Source organism: Chiloscyllium punctatum, chromosome 9 (assembly GCF_047496795.1).
Source record: "Chiloscyllium punctatum isolate Juve2018m chromosome 9, sChiPun1.3, whole genome shotgun sequence".
Taxonomy (NCBI): Eukaryota; Metazoa; Chordata; class Chondrichthyes; order Orectolobiformes; family Hemiscylliidae; genus Chiloscyllium; species Chiloscyllium punctatum.
The window spans coordinates 43,187,930-43,207,966 of NC_092747.1; the positions used below are offsets into that span (position 1 = coordinate 43,187,930).

The 20,037-nt window shown below is 48.9% G+C and overlaps 1 protein-coding gene across 4 annotated transcripts in view; it reads right to left on the minus strand.

Moving 5' to 3' along the window:
- Positions 1-20,037, minus strand: part of tnfrsf19 (tumor necrosis factor receptor superfamily, member 19) — a 108,822-nt gene that overhangs the window by 22,362 nt on the left and 66,423 nt on the right. For all 4 annotated transcript variants that reach the window (XM_072577354.1, XM_072577356.1, XM_072577357.1 and 1 more), the window contains exon 9: positions 12,455-12,866. In XM_072577354.1, coding sequence (XP_072433455.1) covers positions 12,455-12,866 — 412 coding nt within the window. The remainder of the gene's footprint in view (positions 1-12,454; positions 12,867-20,037) is intronic.

Sequence of the window (20,037 nt, forward strand, 5' to 3'; positions counted from 1 at the left end):
GGTTAATGAAACTGCCCTCAGTTCCTCCGGGTTAGTGAAACTGGTCTCAGTTCCCCCGGGTTAGTGAAACTGGTCTCAGTTCCCTGGGTTAGTGAAACTGCCCTCAGTTACCCCCGCGTTTGTGAAACAGGCCTCACTTCCCCTCGGGTTAGTGACACTGCCCTCAGTTCCCCAGGTTAGTGAAATCGCCCTCAGTTCCCCCCGGGTTAGTAAAACTGTCATCAGTTCCTTGGGTTAGTGAAACTGGTCTCAGTTCCCCCGGGTTAGTGAAACTGGCTTCAGTTATCTGGGTTAGTGAAACTGGTCTCAGTTCCCCCGGGTTAGTGAGACTGGTCTCAGTTCCCCGGGTTAGTGAACCTGGTCTCAGTTCCCTGGGTTAGTGAACCTGCCCTCAGTTCCCCGGGTTAGTGAAACCGGCCACAGTTCCCCCGGGTTAGTGAAACTGGTCTCAGTTCACCAGGTTAGTGAAACTGGCCTCAGTTCCCCCGGGTTAGTGAAACTGCCCTCAGTTCCCCGGGTTAGTGAAACTGGCCTCATTCCCCGGGTTAGTGAAACAGGCCACTGTTCCCTGGGTTATTGAAACTGCCCTCAGTTCCCCCGGGTTAGTGAAACTGGTCTCAGTTCACCGGGTTAGTGAAACCGGTCTCAGTTCACCGGGTTAGTGAAACTGACCACTGTTCCCCGGGTTATTGAAACTGCCCTCAGTTCCCTGGGTTAGTGAATCTGGCCTCAGTTCCCCCGGGTTAGTAAAACGGGTCTCAGTTCCCCAGGTTAGTGAAACCGGTCTCAGTTCACCGGGTTAGTGAAACAGGCCACAGTTCCCCGGGTTAGTGAAACAGGCCTCAGTTCTCCGGGTTAGTGAAACTGGTCTCAGTTCCCTGGGTTAGTGAAAGTGCCCTCAGTTCCCCAGGTTAGTGAAACTGGTCTCAGTTCCCCGGGTTAGTGAAACTGCCCTCAGTTCTCTCGGGTTAGTGAAACTGGTCTCAGTTCCCCCGGGTTAGTGAAACTGGCCTCAGTTCCCCAGGTTAGTGAAACTACCCTCAGTACCCTGGGTTCGTGAAACTGCCCTCAGTTCCCTTGGGTTAGTGAAACTGGTCTCGGTTCCCTGGGTTAGTGAAAGTGGTCTCGGTTCCCCGGGTTGGTGAAACTGGTCTCAGTTCCCTGGGTTAGTGAAACCGGTCTCAGTTCACCGGGTTAGTGAAACTGGTCACAGGTCCCCCGGGTTAGTGAAACAGCCCTCAGTTCCCTCGGGTTAGTGAAACTGCCCTCAGTTCTCTCGGGTTAGTGAAACTGGTCTCAGTTCCCCCGGGTTAGTGAAACTGCCCTCAGTTCTGTCGGGTTAGTGAAACTGGTCTCAGTTCCCCCGGGTAGTGAAACTGGCCTCAGTTCCCCAGGTTAGTGAAACTACCCTCAGTTCCCTGGGTTCGCGAAACTGCCCTCAGTTCCCTTGGGTTAGTGAAAGTGGTCTCGGTTCCCCGGGTTGGTGAAACTGGTCTCAGTTCCCTGGGTTAGTGATACTGGTCTCAGTTCCCCCGGGTCTTCAAACTGCCCTCAGTTCCCTGGGTTAGTGACACTGGCCTTAGTTTCCCCGGGTTAGTGAAACTGGTCTCAGTTCCCCAGGTTAGTGAAACCGGTCTCAGTTCACCGGGTTAGTGAAACTGGTCACAGGTCCCCCGGGTTAGTGAAACAGCCCTCAGTTCCCTCGGGTTAGTGAAACTGGCTTCAGTTCCCCCCGGGTTAGTGAAACTGGTCACAGGATCCCCGGGTTAGTGAAACCGCCCTCAGATCCCCCGGGTTAATGAAACTGCCCTCAGTTCCCCCGGGTTAGTGAAACTGGTCTCAGTTCCCTGGGTTAGTGAAACTGCCCTCAGTTACCCCCGGGTTTGTGAAACTGGCCTCACTTCCCCTCGGGTTAGTGACACTGCCCTCAGTTCCCCAGGTTAGTGAAATCGCCCTCAGTTCCCCCCGGGTTAGTAAAACTGTCATCAGTTCCTTGGGTTAGTGAAACTGGTCTCAGTTCCCCCGGGTTAGTGAAACTGGCCTAATTTCCCCCGGGTTAGTGAAAGTGCCCTCAGTTCCCCGGGTTAGTGAAACTGGCCTCAGTTCCCCCGGGTTAGTGAAACAGGCCACTGTTCCCCGGGTTAGTGAAACTGGTCTCAGTTCACCGGGTTAGTGAAACCGGTCTCAGTTCACCGGGTTAGTGAAACTGACTACTGTTCCCCGGGTTATTGAAACTGCCCTCAGTTCCCTGGGTTAGTGAAACTGGCCTCAGTTCCCCCGGGTTAGTGAAACCGGTCTCAGTTCCCCAGGTTAGTGAAACCGGTCTCAGTTCACCGGGTTAGTGAAACAGGCCACAGTTCCCCGGGTTAGTGAAACAGGCCTCAGTTCTCCGGGTTAGTGAAACTGGCCTCAGTTACTCCGGGTTAGTGAAACCGGTCTCAGTTCCCCGGGTTAGTGAAACTGGCCTCAGTTCCTCCGGGTTAGTGAAACCGCCCTCAGTTCCCCAGGTTAGTGAAACTGGTCTCAGTTCCCTGGGTTAGTGAAACTGCCCTCAGTTCCCCCAGGTTAGTGAAACTGCCCTCAGTTCCCCAGGTTAGTTAAACTACCCTCAGTTCCCTGGGTTCGTGAAACTGCCCTCAGTTCCCTTGGGTTAGTGAAAGTGCCCTCAGTTCTCTGGGTTAGTGAAACTGGTCTCAGTTCCCGCGGGTCTTCAAACTGGCCTCAGTTCCCCGGGTTAGTGAAACTGGCCTCAGTTCCCCGGGTTAGTGAAACTGGCCTCTGTTCCTCCGGGTTAGTGAAACTGGTCTCGGTTCCCCGGGTTAGTGAAACTGGTCTCAGTTCCCCCGGGTCTTCAAACTGGCCTCAGTTCCCCGGGTTAGTGAAACTGCCCTCTGTTCCTCCGGGTTAGTGAAACTGGTCTCGGTTCCCCGGGTTAGTGAAAGTGGCCTCAGTTCCCCCGGGTTAGTGAAACTGGCCTCAGTTCCCTGGGTTATTGAAACTGGCCTCAGTTCCCCCGGGTTAGTGACACTGCCCTCAGTTCCCTGGGTTAGTGAAACTGGCCTCAGTTCCCTGGGTTATTGAAACTGGCCTCAGTTCCCACGGGTTAGTGAAACTGGCCTCAGTTCCCCCGGGTAAGTGCAACTGGCCTCAGTTCCCCTGGGTTAGTGAAACTGTCCTCAGTTCCTCTGGGTTAGTGAAACTGGCCTCAGTTCCCCCGGGTTAGTGAAACTGCCCTCAGTTCCCTGGGTTAGTGAAACTGCCCTCAGTTCTCTCGGGTTAGTGAAACTGGTCTCAGTTCCCCCGGGTTAGTGAAACTGCCCTCAATTCTCTCGGGTTAGTGAAACTGGTCTCAGTTCCCCCGGGTTAGTGAAACTGGCCTCAGTTCCCCAGGTTAGTGAAACTACCCTCAGTTCCCTGGGTTCGTGAAACTGCCCTCAGTTCCCCGGGTTAGTGAAACTACCCTCAGTTCCCCGGGTTAGTGAAACTGGTCTCGGTTCCCCGGGTTGGTGAAACTGGTCTTAGTTCCCTGGGTTAGTGAAACTGGTCTCAGTTCCCCCGGGACTTCAAACTGCCCTCAGTTCTCCGGGTTAGTGACACTGGCCTTAGTTTCCCCGGGTTAGCGAAACTGGTTTCAGTTCCCCAGGTTAGTGAAACCGGTCTCAGTTCACCGGGTTAGTGAAACTGGTCACAGGTCCCCTGGGTTAGTGAAACTGGCTTCAGTTCCCCCCGGGTTAGTGAAACTGGTCTCAGTTCCCCCGGGTTAGTGAAACTGGCCTCAGTTCCCCAGGTTAGTGAAACTACCCTCAGTTCCCTGGGTTCGTGAAACGGCCCTCAGTTCCCTTGGGTTAGTGAAAGTGCCCTCAGTTCTCTGGGTTAGTGAAACTGCTCTCAGTTCCCCCGGGTCTTCAATCTGGCCTCAGTTCCCCGGGATAGTGAATCTGGCCTCTGTTCCTCCGGGTTAGTGAAACTGGTCTCAGTTCCCTGGGTTAGTGAAACTGGCCTCAGTTCCCCAGGTTAGTGAAACTGGTCTCAGTTCCCTGGGTTATTGAAACTGGCCTCAGTTCCCCCGGGTCAGTGACACTGCCCTCAGTTCCCAGGATGAGTGAAATTGGCCTCAGTTCCCTGGGTTAGTGAAACTGCCCTCAGTTCCCCAGGTTAGAGAAACTGGCCTCAGTTCCCTGGGTTATTGAAACTGCCCTCAGTTCCTGCGGGTTAGTTAAACTGGCCTCAGTTCCCCCGGGTTAGTGAAACTGGCCTCATTTCCCTGGGTTAGTGAAACTGGCCTCAGTTCCTTGGGTTAGTGAAACTGCCCTCAGTTCCCCAGGTTAATGAAACTGGTCTCGGTTCGCCGGGTTGGTGAAACTGGTCTCAGTTCCCTGGGTTAGTGAAACTGGTCTCAGTTCCCCCGGGTTAGTGAAACTGCCCTCAGTTCCCCGGGTTAGTGACACTGGCCTTAGTTTCCCCGGGTTAGCGAAACTGGTCTCAGTTCCCCAGGTTAGTGAAACCGGTCTCAGTTCACCGGGTTAGTGAAACTGGTCACAGGTCCCCCGGGTTAGTGAAACAGGCTTCAATTCCCCCCGGGTTAGTGAAACTTGTCTCAGTTCCCCCGGGTTAGTGAAACTGGCCTCAGTTCCCCAGGTTAGTGAAACTGGCCTCATTTCCCTGGGTTAGTGAAACTGGCCTCATTTCCCTGTGTTAGTGAAACTGGCCTCAGTTCCTCCGGGTTAGTGAAACCGCCGTCAGTTCCCCAGGTTAGTGAAACTGGTCTTAGTTCACTGGGTTAGTGAAACTGCCCTCATTTCCCCCAGGTTAGTGAAACTGGCCTCATTTCCCCAGGTTAGTGAAACTACCCTCAGTTCCCTGGGTTCGTGAAACTGCCCTCAGTTCCCTGGGTTAGTGAAACTGGTCTCAGTTCCTCCGGGTCTTCAAACTGGCCTCAGTTCCCCGGGTTAGTGAAACTGGCCTCTGTTCCTCCGGGTTAGTAAAACTGGTCTCGGTTCCCCGGGTTACTGAAACTGGCCTCAGTTCCCCCGGGTTAGTGAAACTGGCCTCAGTTCCCTGGGTTATTGAAACTGGCCTCAGTTCCCCCGGGTTAGTGACACTGCCCTCAGTTCCCTGGGTTAGTGAAACTGGCCTCAGTTCCCTGGGTTATTGAAACTGGCCTCAGTTACCACGGGTTAGTGAAACTGGCCTCAGTTCCCCTGGGTAAGTGAAACTGGCCTCAGTTCCCCTGGGTAAGTGAAACTGGCCTCAGTTCCTCTGGGTTAGTGAAACTGGCCTCAGTTCCCCCGGGTTAGTGAAACTGCCCCCAGTTCCCTGGGTTAGTGAAACTGGTCTGAGTTCCCCCGGGTTAGTGAAACTGCCCTCAGTTCTCTCGGGTTAGTGAAACTGGTCTCAGTTCCCCCGTGTTAGTGAAACTGGCCTCAGTTCCCCTGGGTTAGTGAAACTGCCCTCAGTTCCCCCAGGTTAGTGAAACTGGTCTCAGTTCCCTGGGTTAGTGAAACTGCCCTCAGTTCCCCAGGTTAGTGAAACTGGTCTCAGTTCCCCCGGCTTAGTGAAACTGCCCTCAGTTCCCTGGGTTAGTGAAACTGGTCTCAGTTCCCCCGGGTTAGTGAAACTGCCCTTAGTTCTCTCGGGTTAGTGAAACTGGTCTCAGTTCCCCCGGGTTAGTGATACTGCCCTCAGATCCCCAGGTTAATGAAACTGCCCTCAGTTCCCCGGGTTAGTGACACTGGCCTTAGTTTCCCCGGGTTAGCGAAACTGGTCTCAGTTCCCCAGGTTAGTGAAACCGGTCTCAGTTCACTGGGTTAGTGAAACTGGTCACAGGTCCCCCGGGTTAGTGAAACTGGCTTCAGTTCCCCCCGGGTTAGTGAAACTGGTCTCAGTTCCCCCGGGTTAGTGAAACTGGCCTCAGTTCCCCAGGTTAGTGAAACCACCCTCAGTTCCCTGGGTTCGTGAAACTGCCCTCAGTTCCCTTGGGTTAGTGAAAGTGCCCTCAGTTCCCTAGGTTAGTGAAACTGGTCTCAGTTCCCCCGGATCTTCAAACTGGCCTCAGTTCCCCGGGTTAGTGAAACTGGCCTCTGTTCCTCCGGGTTAGTGAAACGGGTCTCGGTTTCCCGGGTTAGTGAATCTGGCCTCGGTTCCCCCGGGTTAGTGAAACTGGCCTCATTTCCCTGAGTTATTGAAACTGGCCTCAGTTCCCTGGGTTAGTGAAACTGCCCTCAGTTCCCCAGGTTAGTGACACTGCCCTCAGTTCCCTGGGTGAGTGAAACTGGCCTCAGTTCCCTGGGTGATTGAAACTGGCCTCAGTTCCCCCGGGTTAGTTAAACTGGCCTCTGTTCCCCCGGGTTAGTGAAACTGGACTCAGTTCCCCCGGGTTAGTGAAACTACCCTCAGTTCCCTGGGTTCGTGAAACTGCCCTCAGTTCCCCAGGTTAGTGAAACTACCCTCAGTTCCCCGGGTTAGTGAAACTGTTCTCGGTTCCCCGGGTTGGTGAAACTGGTCTCAGTTCCCTGGGTTAGTGAAACTGGTCTCAGATCGCCCGGGTCTTCAAACTGCCCTCAGTTCCCCGGGTTAGTGACACTGGCCTTAGTTTCCCCGGGTTAGCGAAACTGGTCTCTGTTCCCCAGGTTCGTGAAACCGGTCTCAGTTCACCGGGTTAGTGAAACTGGTCACAGGTCCCCTGGGTTAGTGAAACTGGCTTCAGTTCCCCCCGGGTTAGTGAAACTTGTCTCAGTTCCCCCGGGTTAGTGAAACTGGCCTCAGTTCCCCAGGTTAGTGAAACTACCCTCAGTTCCCTGGGTTCGTGAAACTGCCCCCAGTTCCCTTGGGTTAGTGAAAGTGCCCTCAGTTCCCTGGGTTAGTGAAAGTGCCCTCAGTTCCCTGGGTTAGTGAAACTGGTCTCAGTTTCCCCGGGTCTTCAAACTGGCCTCAGTTCCCCAGGTTAGTGAAACTGGCCTCTGTTCCTCCGGGTTAGTGAAACTGGTCTCGGTTCCCCGGGTTAGTGAAACTGGCCTCAGTTCCCCCGGGTTAGTGAAACTGGCCTCATTTCCCTGGGTTATTGAAACTGGCCTCAGTTCCCTGGGTTAGTGAAACTGGTCTCGGTTCCCCGGGTTAGTGAAACTGGCCTCAGTTCCCTGGGTTATTGAAACTGGCCTCAGTTCCCCCGGGTTACTGACACTGGCCTCAGTTCCCTGGGTGAGTGAAACTGGCCTCAGTTCCCTGGGTTATTGAAACTGGCCTCAGTTCCCCCGGGTTAGTGAAACTGGCCTCAGTTCCCCCGGGTTAGTGAAACTGCCCTCAGTTCCCTGGGTTAGTGAAACTGGTCTCAGTTTCCCCGGGTTAGTGAAACTGCCCTCAGTTCTCTCGCGTTAGTGAAACTGGTCTCAGCTCCCCCGGGTCTTCAAACTGCCCTCAGTTCCCCTGGGTTAGTGAAACTGCCCTGAGTTCCCCCAGGTTAGTGAAACTGCCCTCAGTTCCCCAGGTTAGTGAAACTGGTCTCAGTTCCCCCAGGTTAGTGAAACTGCCCTCAGTTCCCTGGGTTAGTGAAACTGCCCTCAGTTCCCCAGGTTAGTGAAACTGGTCTCAGTTCCCCCGGGTTAGTGAAACTGCCCTCAGTTCTCTCGGGTTAGTGAAACTGGTCTCAGTTCCCCCGGGTTAGTGAAACTGCCCTGAGTTCCCCCAGGTTAGTGAAACTGCCCTCAGTTCTCTGGGTTAGTGAAACTGCCCTCAGTTCTCCAGGTTAGTGAAACTGGTCTCAGTTCCCCCGGGTTAGTGAAACTGGCCTCAGTTCCCCAGGTTAGTGAAACTACCCTCAGTTCCCTGGGTTCGTGAAACTGCCCTCGGTTCCCCAGGTTAGTGAAACTGGTCTCGGTTCCCCGGGTTGGTGAAACTGGTCTCAGTTTCCTGGGTTAGTGAAACTGGTCTCAGTTCCCCCGGCTCTTCAAACTGCCCTCAGTTCACCGGGTTAGTGACACTGGCCTTAGTTTCCCCGGGTTAGTGAAACTGGTCTCAGTTCCCCAGGTTCGTGAAATCGGTCTCAGTTCACCGGGTTAGTGAATCTGGTCACAGGTCCCCCGGGTTAGTGAAACAGCCCTCAGTTCCCTCGGGTTAGTGAAACTGGTCTCAGTTCCCTGGGTTCGTGAAACTGGTCTCAGTTCCCCCGGGTGTTCAAACTGCCCTCAGTTCCCCGGGTTAGTGACACTGGCCTTAGTTTCCCCGGGTTAGTGAAACTGGTCTCAGTTCCCCAGGTTAGTGAAACTGGCCTCAGTTCACCGGGTTAGTGAAACTGGTCTCAGTTCCCCCGGGTCTTCAAACTGGCCTCAGTTCCCCCGGGTTAGTGAAACTGGCCTCATTTCCCTGGGTTATTGAAACTGGCCTCAGTTCACTGGGTTAGTGAAACTGATCTCGGTTCCCCGGGTTAGTGAAACTGGCCTCAGTTCCCTGGGTTATTGAAACTGGCCTCAGTTCCCGCGGGTTAGTGAAACTGGCCTCTGTTCCCCCGGGTTAGTGAAACTGGTCTCAGTTTCCCTGGGTTAGTGAAACTGGTCTCAGTTCCCCCGGGTTAGTGAGACTGGTCTCAGTTCCCCGGGTTAGTGAACCTGGTCTCAGTTCCCTGGGTTAGTGAAACTGGCCTCAGTTCCCCGGGTTAGTGAAACTGGTCTCAGTTCCCTGGGTTAGTGAAACTGGCCTCAGTTCCCCGGGTTAGTGAACTTGCCCTCTGTTCCCCCGGGTTAGTGAAATTGGCCTCAGTTCCCCGGGTGAGTGAAACTGGCCTCAGTTCCCCCAGGTTAGTGTGACTGGTCTCAGTTCCCCCGGGTTAGTGAAACTGCCCTCAGTTCCCCGGGTTAGTGAAACTGGTCTCAGTTCCCCCGGGTTAGTGAAACTGCCCTCAGTTCTCTCGGGTTAGTGAAACTGGTCTCAGTTCCCCCGGGTTAGTGAAACTGCCCTCAGTTCTCTCGGGTTAGTGAAACTGGTCTCAGTTCCCCTGGGTTAGTGAAACTGCCCTGAGTTCCCCCAGGTTAGTGAAACTGCCCTCAGTTCTCTGGGTTAGTGAAACTGCCCTCAGTTCTCCAGGTTAGTGAAACTGGTCTCAGTTCCCCCGGGTTCGTGAAACTGGCCTCAGTTCCCCAGGTTAGTGAAACTACCCTCAGTTCCCTGGGTTCGTGAAACTGCCCTCGGTTCCCCAGGTTAGTGAAACTGGTCTCGGTTCCCCGGGTTGGTGAAACTGGTCTCAGTTTCCTGGGTTAGTGAAACTGGTCTCAGTTCCCCCGGCTCTTCAAACTGCCCTCAGTTCACCGGGTTAGTGACACTGGCCTTAGTTTCCCCGGGTTAGTGAAACTGGTCTCAGTTCCCCAGGTTAGTGAAATCGGTCTCAGTTCACCGGGTTAGTGAATCTGGTCACAGGTCCCCCGGGTTAGTGAAACAGCCCTCAGTTCCCTCGGGTTAGTGAAACTGGTCTCAGTTCCCTGGGTTCGTGAAACTGGTCTCAGTTCCCCCGGGTGTTCAAACTGCCCTCAGTTCCCCGGGTTAGTGACACTGGCCTTAGTTTCCCCGGGTTAGTGAAACTGGTCTCAGTTCCCCAGGTTAGTGAAACTGGCCTCAGTTCACCGGGTTAGTGAAACTGGTCTCAGTTCCCCCGGGTCTTCAAACTGGCCTCAGTTCCCCCGGGTTAGTGAAACTGGCCTCATTTCCCTGGGTTATTGAAACTGGCCTCAGTTCACTGGGTTAGTGAAACTGATCTCGGTTCCCCGGGTTAGTGAAACTGGCCTCAGTTCCCTGGGTTATTGAAACTGCCCTCAGTTCCCCCGGGTTTCTGACACTGGCCTCAGTTCCCTGGGTGAGTGAAACTGGCCTCAGTTCCCTGGGTTATTGAAACTGGCCTCAGTTCCCGCGGGTTAGTGAAACTGGCCTCTGTTCCCCCGGGTTAGTGAAACTGGTCTCAGTTTCCCTGGGTTAGTGAAACTGGTCTCAGTTCCCCCGGGTTAGTGAGACTGGTCTCAGTTCCCCGGGTTAGTGAACCTGGTCTCAGTTCCCTGGGTTAGTGAAACTGGCCTCAGTTCCCCGGGTGAGTGAAACTGGCCTCAGTTCCCCCAGGTTAGTGTGACTGGTCTCAGTTCCCCCGGGTTAGTGAAACTGCCCTCAGTTCCCCGGGTTAGTGAAACTGGTCTCAGTTCCCCGGGTTAGTGAAACCGCCCTCATTTCCCTGGGTTAGTGAAACTGCCCTCAGTTCCCCCTGGGTTAGTGAAACTGGCCTCAGTTCCCTGGGTTAGTGAAACTGCCTTCAGTTCCTTGGGTTAGTAAAACCGGCCACAGTGAACATGGGTGAGACTGTGTAAATGTAGTTACTGCTTTGATGATGGTTTAATAGATTTTCCACTTGTCCCCCTGACTCGACGTGCTTCACACTTAGCTTTGGAAATGTGGCTGCAAAAATGCACTTGCATTGCCAACAGTGCGGTGAGGAGGCAAGTTGAACTAGGAATTAGATTGTTGGCTGGAAAGAAAGAAGATGGCTTGAGAGTGGCATAGCGCATTGTTCGATTATGGAGCTGCTGCAGACATAATAGTCAAATGTTCTCCTTCTGCACAGTTAACAATCGTGTGATTCAATATCTTCCAGAGAGAGTAGTCCGGTGACATACATTATCTGGGGTCATGAAAAATGTGTATGAATGTTGCACCATCTCAGAGGAACATACCATTCAGGAGTAGGACTAAGACAATCAGTATTTTGAAATTGCCGCAAACTTAATTGGCTAATCCCACTGGGGTCTGAATTCCACTTTCTTTTCTGTTTTTTTTTAATCCTGACTCCCCTCACTGTTAAAAATCAATACAACTCAGCACAGAATAAGCTCAAGGACCATGCCTCTATTATCTTCAGGGAAACAGAATTTCATAGATCACCAACTCTCTGACTGAATGAAATTCTCATTATCTCCATGTTAAAAGCGGGGCCTCGACTTCTTAAATCATGTCGCTCAACTCTAGTCTCTCCCGCAAAGCGTGACTACCTTTCAGAATCCCATGGGATGGCAAGGCATCAATGGCATCAGAAGAAAGGAAGGAACAAAACTAGTGGGAAAAAAGATGAATAAAGACTTGCAAGACTTGTAACTAAGCAAGTGAAAGATTCAGATTTGTAGCACTTCAGTAAAGTTTTCAGAATATTCTTTGAATATTACGGAAAATGTAATTTTCCAATGTACTGAGATTCGGGCCAGGACTTTTTATGTCTCCTTGACATGTAGGTGGGAGAGTGTTGATTTAAAAATGGCAGCCAGCTGGAAGGAGGTGGATGTGAGGAGTGAGCCCCGATTGAGCAACTCTAACATTATATACACCACTGCGAGGTTGAGTATTTAAGATCCCTGGCTACTTTTATGGAGTCAGTCCCATTTTGGTAGGATACATAGTTCACACCATCTCAGAGTAATCAAGGACCATTGTCCAGATTTGGGAATCTTTTGAAAGATAAGTCACTGTGCATTCTCATATCCCATACACCCACTCCATGGTCACACATGTCTCCTATGCCCTTGTTTCATCTGCCATATCACTTACATTACCTCAGTGCCCTTTCCCATACCACCCCCTGCATTTTCCATGTCCATTAACTTGGTATGCACCATGTATATTGAGTCATATAATAAATAATGACAATTATTTGAAATGCTCATGAAAATAACACCCATTTAAAAATCGCCCTTGAAATAAATTGCTGCTCTGACAAACTAACAGAAGTGTTAATTAGGCACAGTCACTCAAAGTATCAACAATAGAAGCTTTATTCCATTTCAGACACATAGCTGTAAAAAGAGGTCAAAAGAACAAACAATTTATTATGACATCAAAATGATGTCAGTCAAAGTTAGAATGTCCTGTTTGGCCATTTGTTTCCATTGATACAGTTCCCAGATGGCCTCATTATGAATATCTGATTGAGTTCCAAGGCTCAGTAATGAATCAGCTCAACTGGGTGTGCTTATGCAGCTTGAAGAGGAGTGATAGGTCTGATTAGTGAGGGTAAGGCATGGGTGTTATGTGAGGGCTTGGGGGACTTGAGCGGGCATTAAGGGTGTTTGGGACATTGAGGAAGTCTAAAGAGTAAGGCTAGAAGGCCTTTAATACACTAAGGCTAAAGTCTCAGGGAACTGAGGTTAGCCTTCTACAAGCATGCCTCAGTACTCACAAACCTCGTGGTCACCTGTAAACTGTCTCCAGAGGCAACGGGGCCGACTCCATCCCACAATGACCTCTGAAACCTAAAAATACCCTTGTAGGGGCCCTTTTAAAAGGAAATGGATCTGTCAGGCTCGTTTTCAGAGTCAAGCTTCCCAACTTCTTGATAAAATTCCAGACGTTGATGCCTATCAAGATTATATAAACCAGATAAGTGTAAGATTTTAGTCAATCAGCACAGATAAAGCGATTGCTGATTATTCCACCTTACCTCGATTTCTTCATTTGGAGCATTGCTCTCCATTGGGTGCTGCTCTTTGTCTCCAATGTTCAATGATGGGGGATCACCTGGATCTTCTGCACCTTGCTGCTTTCTGAGCCCTACTACAGTTCCACTCATCTCCACTGAAAGGGGCTGCAGACAAAGTGACTCAGATTGATCTTCCTGCCTTGGGCACGTATCTGAAGGTGGGATATTTGGAGCTTCCGACTGTAGGCTAATACTAGTAACGTCCTCTGGGGAAGCCTCAGGGTTTGCTGGGTTAAGAGATTCACAGAAAGAGGCAGCATCACTGCAGGAAGAGTCTCGTATTAGAGGCCAGGCTTCTGAAGTGTCGCTACCAAAGGATGGTGTAAAAACATCAAGGAAAGAGGGCAGCATTTCACCACCACATTCCACGTTCCTGTTTGTGACAGAAAGCAATATTAAAGTTAACATTTGAATTAATCAACACTAACTTGACATTCTTTTGTTGTTAAATATTACATTCTGTATGGCATCAATCAGTAGTAGTGTCCCAATAAATACACCATAATGATACAAATAACTTTCAAAAGACATTACAGCATAATTTCCTCAATAATTGTTTGACTGACTGCAATTTTAAAACAACTAATTATTCACTAAACACTATGCCGTCAATGATTTTTGAAGTGCATCACTTGTCATGAAACGTTAATATCAAATTCAGGATATCTTGTTGGAAGATGTTTGTTCATCAGGTACTTTAAAACTAATGTAATAGTATCTGAAATGCCTCATGGGAATCCTACCTGTTTGCTCAATGCAGAAGCAAATTACACGACGGCTTGGTGGGTTAGGCCCAGAGTTTTGTTCTTGGATCAAGGGTGCAAAGGAAGCAGAATCCCAGCTCCACGATCCTGATTTTTAAAAGTAGCTGTCTGCATTTTGGATTTTGGGTCCAGGATTCCTATTGGATTGAGAATGGGGCCAGTGGACCTGGGAAGAGTCTGATTCCTGAGATGCACTAGGCAGAAAGGCTTCCTTGGGACTTTGGTACATGGGCAACATTTAAAAATAAAAATGTAAACTGAGAATCTTTCTCCTACTCTCACCCTCTCACATTCCCCACTCGCTATGCCCATTCATGTGCTTGCTTACTCCCCTGTGCTACTCATATGGCCCCTCATACCTCTGTGCCACCCAATGCCCATCCCACTATTCCCCATGGTTCTTCATACTCACATTGCCAATTTGTGTCCCTGTGGCAACTTCCATTACCCTTCACATCCCCACTGTCACTCTGTGCCCATCCACCCAGCCCTAAAACACATGACACCCAATGCCTCCTGCAGCAACCTCATATATCCTGTGCACACTGTACCCTGAACTCAAACTGCAATGGTGCCTCATACCTCCAGTGCCACCCTGTCCCCACCATCTGGGCCTTCATACTCCATAATATCCCAATCATCCCCATTGCCTCTATAGCCCCAATACTAACCCAGGGCCAATATACTGTGCACTCACCACTTTTCTCCTTCCCTCACTCCACCAACTTATCTACTTTCCTGCATAAGCATTTTTCAGCATCATTACACAAATAAAGTTACCAGTTTATTGATAATGTCACTACCAAAAAAGTTTATCAATACAGAATGCAGTGAAATTGCCCCCTTTAGTCCCTCACAAAAATAAACATCTCACTCGTGGTTAAGAACCTATATCAATCATTGTCTCACCTGTGCCTGTAAAAACCTAATGTCATTAAAATTTCTATTCAATAAGCAGATGGAGCTATCCATCAAAGATAGCCCACTGTGATAGTTTGATAAATCAAACATGCAACACCATTCATATCATGGCTCTATAAGCCCAGACACTCTGTAATAGACTAGCATGTCTTCCATTAACTGAACACGTTTTTGGACAGTTTATTGACAGTCCCGCACATCTCAATAAGCTTATGTGCTTTTTGAACATATCATTTCACAATTCTAAAGGATGCCTTACTTCGTCCAAAAGTAACTCAGGAGCGAATTTAAAAGTGCACCATACCTTTCCAGGAGGGAGAATTAACACCTCTGCCAAAGCTCACAGGCCTCTTAACCCCTTCTGCTAACTTAGTGCCTACTTTAATCCCCTAATAGTTAGCACTGCTGTCTCACAGTGCCAGGGACCCAGATTCAATTCCCACCTCGAGCAACCGTCTGTGTGGAGTTTGCACGTTCTCCCCGTGTCTGTGTGGGTTTCCTCCGGGTGCTCTGGTTTCCTCCCACAATCCAAAGATGTGCTGGCCAGGTGAATTGGTCATGCTAAATTGCCCATAGTGTTAGGTGCAATAGTTAGGGGCGGGTTGCTCTTCGGAGGGTCAGTGTGGACTTGTTGGGCCAAAGGGCCTGTTTGCATACTGTAGGGAATCTAATCTATCCTTACTCCCTTCATCTACCATGGTAAAAGAAATCTTGGATGAGCTCAACACCATCCACGTCAAAAATTACATGATTGGCACTGCATCCAACATCTTCAATATTCATTTCCACCACCAATGATATACAGTCATAAGCTTGTATACCACCTATATGATACACTGCAACAACTCACCAAGGTACCTTTGGCTGCGCTCTCTACCAGTGAGAAGGACAAGGGCTGAAGATACAGACCACCTGCAACACCATCCTGACTTGGAATTAAACCCAAAAATTCACATGTACCATGCATATGAATTTTTATATTTCACACTACACCTTATTGAGAAAACACCATTATTTAACTAAAAACAAAATTCACAGATTATGGGCATCAGCTGGCTCTGCCAGAATTTATTGTATATTCCCAGTTGTCCTTTAGAAAGTGCTGGTAAGCTGCTTTCTTGAATCGCTGCAGTCCATGTGTAGGTACATCCATTATGCTATTGAGGAGGGAGTTCTAGCATTTTGATCTCGTGACAGTGAAGAAACGGCAATATAGTTATGAGTCAGTATTGGAAGAAACTTACAGGTCAGTTGCCCTTGTCCTTCTCGGTGGTCGAGATTGTAAATCTGGAAGGTGCTATTTAAGGAGCCTTGGTAACTTGTCCCTGAACATCTTGTAGATAGTACACACTGCAGCCACTGTCAGTGGTGGAGGCAGTAAATGTTCAATGTGTTAGATGGGGGTGCCAATAACGTGGGCTATTTTGTTCAGGATGGTGCAAGCTTCTCACATGTAGTTGGACGTACACTCATTCAGACAAGTGGAGAGTATTCCATCACACTCCTGATTTGCAGGGGGAGGACAGGTTATGAGGAGTTTGGAGATGTGTTAATCACCATAGAATTCACAGCCTTGCTTTTGTAGTCATTGTATTTGTATGGCTGGTCCATATCAGTTTCTGGTCAATGGTAACCCCAAGAAGCTTCTTGACAGGTTAACGTTTCTTGATACTTGCTGATATTCCAACTGTTGTTGGACAGTTTCAAGGAGTTGATGCACCATTTACAGCCAATTTGCTCCAGTTAACTGTCCCAAAGGGCTGACCACCCCTCATGACCAAAAGTTCCCTGAACCCCACCCACAAGCTGGCTTTGCACCACATCAGCAGATCTCCAAAGGAGTCCCCTGGCTATATAGAAGAAATGTACTGAGGACAGACCTGCTCTTACCTGATCTAATCTCCTAACTTCCACACTCCAAACTGCCACTTTGGTGGAAGCAGCTAATTATTTAAATTGCCCACCCCTGTGAAAGATTGGCTCAGGGGCAGGACTTACAATTCCTGGCAAATTCTGGCATGAGAAAGGAAAACTGAGAGCCACAGGGAAGGCAATGGGCAGGTCCCATACTGTGGGATTTGCTTCAGGCACCACATCCTCTAGGGACAATTCTGGCTACAGTCTATTACAATAGTCTGCACAAATCTGGCTACCAGACTTCCAAATCACTCAGTCAAATCATCAAACAACAACTTTGTGGAAGCCTTTACACCCATCTGATTTTTCTCAATAACCCAAATTGTTAACATTCACAATACAGACCAATATTGAATAAAGTTATATTGTTAAATATTTCACAGAACCTAACTTCCCAGGATGTGTGAGTGAGCACTGTTCCACCAGTGGGATATGATCCTTTGCTGCTCACTGTTTCAGTTCAGTAGCTTTTCATTAAATTATTTTTAAGCAACAAAACATTTCAAAGTCTTTATTGAGTCAAAATTAGCAGTGAAGGTTTTTCCTACAGTATGTAAAATTGATGTACACATCCAATGATACACTTACTGAAGCTTTTGTTTGGTCTTACAGAAAAAGACGGGGCGGGGGGAATATGTTTCCTACTGATCCTGACATCAAGGTCAAACACAGGTTAGGATCTTGCCCCCCTGCTGAGGAAATCTCACCCAGCTGTGACTTTAGCCAAATTTGTCACTTTGCTACCAGCAAGCGGTCTATATGTCTAAGTACAACTGACTCTGGATGTTGAAGGGCCAAGAGATTCCCTCTCTCCAACATGGTAATGTTTTAAAAGATATACTAGAATCACCAACTATCCACGTCATTGGTGTATGGCTACAGCTGAAGCCCAGTATGTGGGGAGGATGTCAAAGTCTGCCTGGACTCCTGTCCTCCAGGTCTTCCACCTTTGAGAATGAATAATGCACCTCACTGGCTGACTGGAAAATCTGACAATCAATATTTTTTTCAATTCAATTCAACTCAGAACAGGAACAGGCCCTTCGGCCCACCAAGCCTATGCCAATTCCTAATCCTTAGACTTGCTACTTATTGCCCATGCATGGCTTCTATCCATCGGTTCATCTGTCTATCAAGATATACCTTAAAGGGACCGCTTCCATTACCTCCACTGGCAGTGTGTTCCAGGCACCCACCACACTCTGTGTGAAAGGTTTTCCCCTCACTTCTCCCCTAGATTTTCCCCTTTTCACCTTGAACCTATGCCCTCTTGTAGTTGAACTTTCTACCCTGGGTAAAAGCCTGTAACTAACCACGCTATCTATGCCTCTCCTAATTTTGTAGACCTCTATCAGGTCGCCCGTCTGAACAGACTTAGTTGGCTGTCAACCACTTAAGTTCAGTCTAGAGTGTCTCAGGGAGGGAAAGAGTATGGGAGTTTTACTTCATTTATTAACTCAATTCCAAATCATTTATTAAGTTTTGAAAATAATAACACTGATGTTTGAAATGGTCAGAATTAATCAAAAACAACGATGGTGCAGAAATATTTACTTTTACTATCAAAGGGAGAAAGGTACAGAGAGAAGGATAGGTAAAATTGGAATTAAAAAGTAGACAGGCAGGTGATTTTTGAAAGCAAATAAAGTTATTTTGAGGCCAAGACATAGAAAGAAGGGTTGATGGTGAAAGTGAGGAGGGACGTTGGTTGAAGGTCAGAGAGTCATACAAAATGGAAACAGACCGTTTGATCCAACGCGTCCGCATTGACCACACATCCCAATCTGACCTAGTTCCATTTGCCAGCATTTGCCTCATATCCCTCTAAACCCTTCTTATTCATATACCCATCCAGATAACTTTTAAACGTTGTAATTGTACCAACCTCCACCACTTCCTCTGGCAGCTTGTTCCATACAAGCACCACCCTCTGTGTGAAAAGGTTACCCCTCATGCCCTTTTTAAATCCTCCCGTCTCACCTTAAACCTATGCCTTTGGGTTTGGACTCCCCGATCCAAGAAAAAGGACCTTGGTTATCCATGCTCCTCAGGTTTTATAAACCTATATAAGGTCACACCTCAGCCACCAACGCTCCAGCTTATTCAGCCTCTCCCTACAATGCAAACCCTCTAATCCCAGCAACACCCTTGTAAATTTTTCTGCATCCTCCCAAGTTTACCAACATCTTTTCTATAGAAGAGCAACTAAAATTGAATGCAGAGATCTAAAAGTGGCCTCACCAACACCTTGTAGCGCTGCAACATGACATCCCAACTCCTATATGCAATGTTCTTACCAACGAAGGCAAGCATACCAAATGCCTTCTGTACCACCCTGTCTACCTGTGACTCCATTTTCAAGGAACTATGCACCTGCAGCACTAAGTCTCTTTGCTTGGCTTACATAAGGTTGAGGAAACAGGGTTCAGACAGAGCAGTGGAGGGATACAGGATAGCCAGAAGGGACCTGAAGAAAGGGATTAGGAGAGCTAAGAGAGGGCATGAAAAATCCTTGGCGGATAGGATCAAGGATAACCCCAAGGCATTTTATGCGTATGTGAGAAACCTGAGAATGACGAGAACGAGGGTAGGTCCGATCAAGGACAGTAGTGGGAGACTGTGTATTGAGTTGGAAGAGATAGGAGAGGTCTTGAACAAGTACTTCTCTTCAGTATTTATGAATGAGAGGGACCGTATTGTTGAAGAGGAGAGTGTGAAACGGACTGTTAAGCTAGAAGAGATACCTGTTAGGAAGGAAGATGTGTTGGACATTTTGAACAACTTGAGGATAGACAAGTCCCCCGGGCCTGACGGGATATATCCTAGGATTATGTGGGAAGCAAGAGAGGAAATTGCACTACCGTTGGCAATGATCTTCTCGTCTTCGCTGGCAACTGGGGTGGTACCAGGGGACTGGAGAGTAGCGAATGTTGTGCCCCTGTTCAAAAAAGGGAATAGGGATAACCCCGGGAATTACAGGCCAGTTAGTCTTACTTCTGTGGTAGGCAAAGTAATGGAAAGGGTACTGAGGGATAGGATTTACGAGTATCTGGAAAGACACTGCTTGATTAGGGACAGCCAGCACGGATTTGTGAAGGGTAGGTCTTGCCTTACAAGTCTTATTGAATTCTTCGAGGAGGTGACCAAGCATGTGGATGAGGGTAGAGCAGTGGATGTAGTGTACATGGATTTTAGTAAGGCATTTGATAAGGTTCCCCATGGTAGGCTTATGCAGAAAGTCAGGAGGCATGGGATAGAGGGAAATTTGGCCAATTGGATAGAAAACTGGCTAACCGGTCAAAGGCAGAGAGTGGTGGTAGATGGTAAATATTCAGCCTGGAGCCCAGTTACAAGTGGAGTTCTGCAGGGATCAGTTCTGGGTCCTCTGCTGTTTGTAATTTTTATTAATGACTTAGATGAAGGAGTCGAAGGGTGGGTCAGTAAATTTGCAGATGATACGAAGATAGGTGGAGTTGTGGACAGTGAGGAGGGCTGTTGTCGGCTGCAGAGGGACTTAGATATGATGCAGAGCTGGGCTGAGGAGTGGCAGATGGAGTTCAACCCTGCCAAGTGTGAGGTTGTCCATTTTGGAAGAACAAATAAGAATGCGGAATACAGGGTTAATGGTAGGGTTCTTAGTCAGGTGGAGGAACAGAGGGATCTTGGGGTCTATGTACATAGATCTTTGAAGGTTGCCATTCAGGTGGATAGAGTTTGTAAGAAGGCCTATGGAGTATTATCGTTCATTAGCAGAGGGATTGAATTCAAGAGTCGTGAAGTGATGTTGCAGCTGTACAGGACTTTGGTTAGGCCACAGTTGGAGTACTGTGTGCAGTTCTGGTCGCCTCACTTTAGGAAAGATGTGGAAGCTTTGGAGAGGGTGCAGAGAAGATTTACCAGGATGTTGCCTGGAATGGAGAGTAGGTCGTACGAGGATAGGTT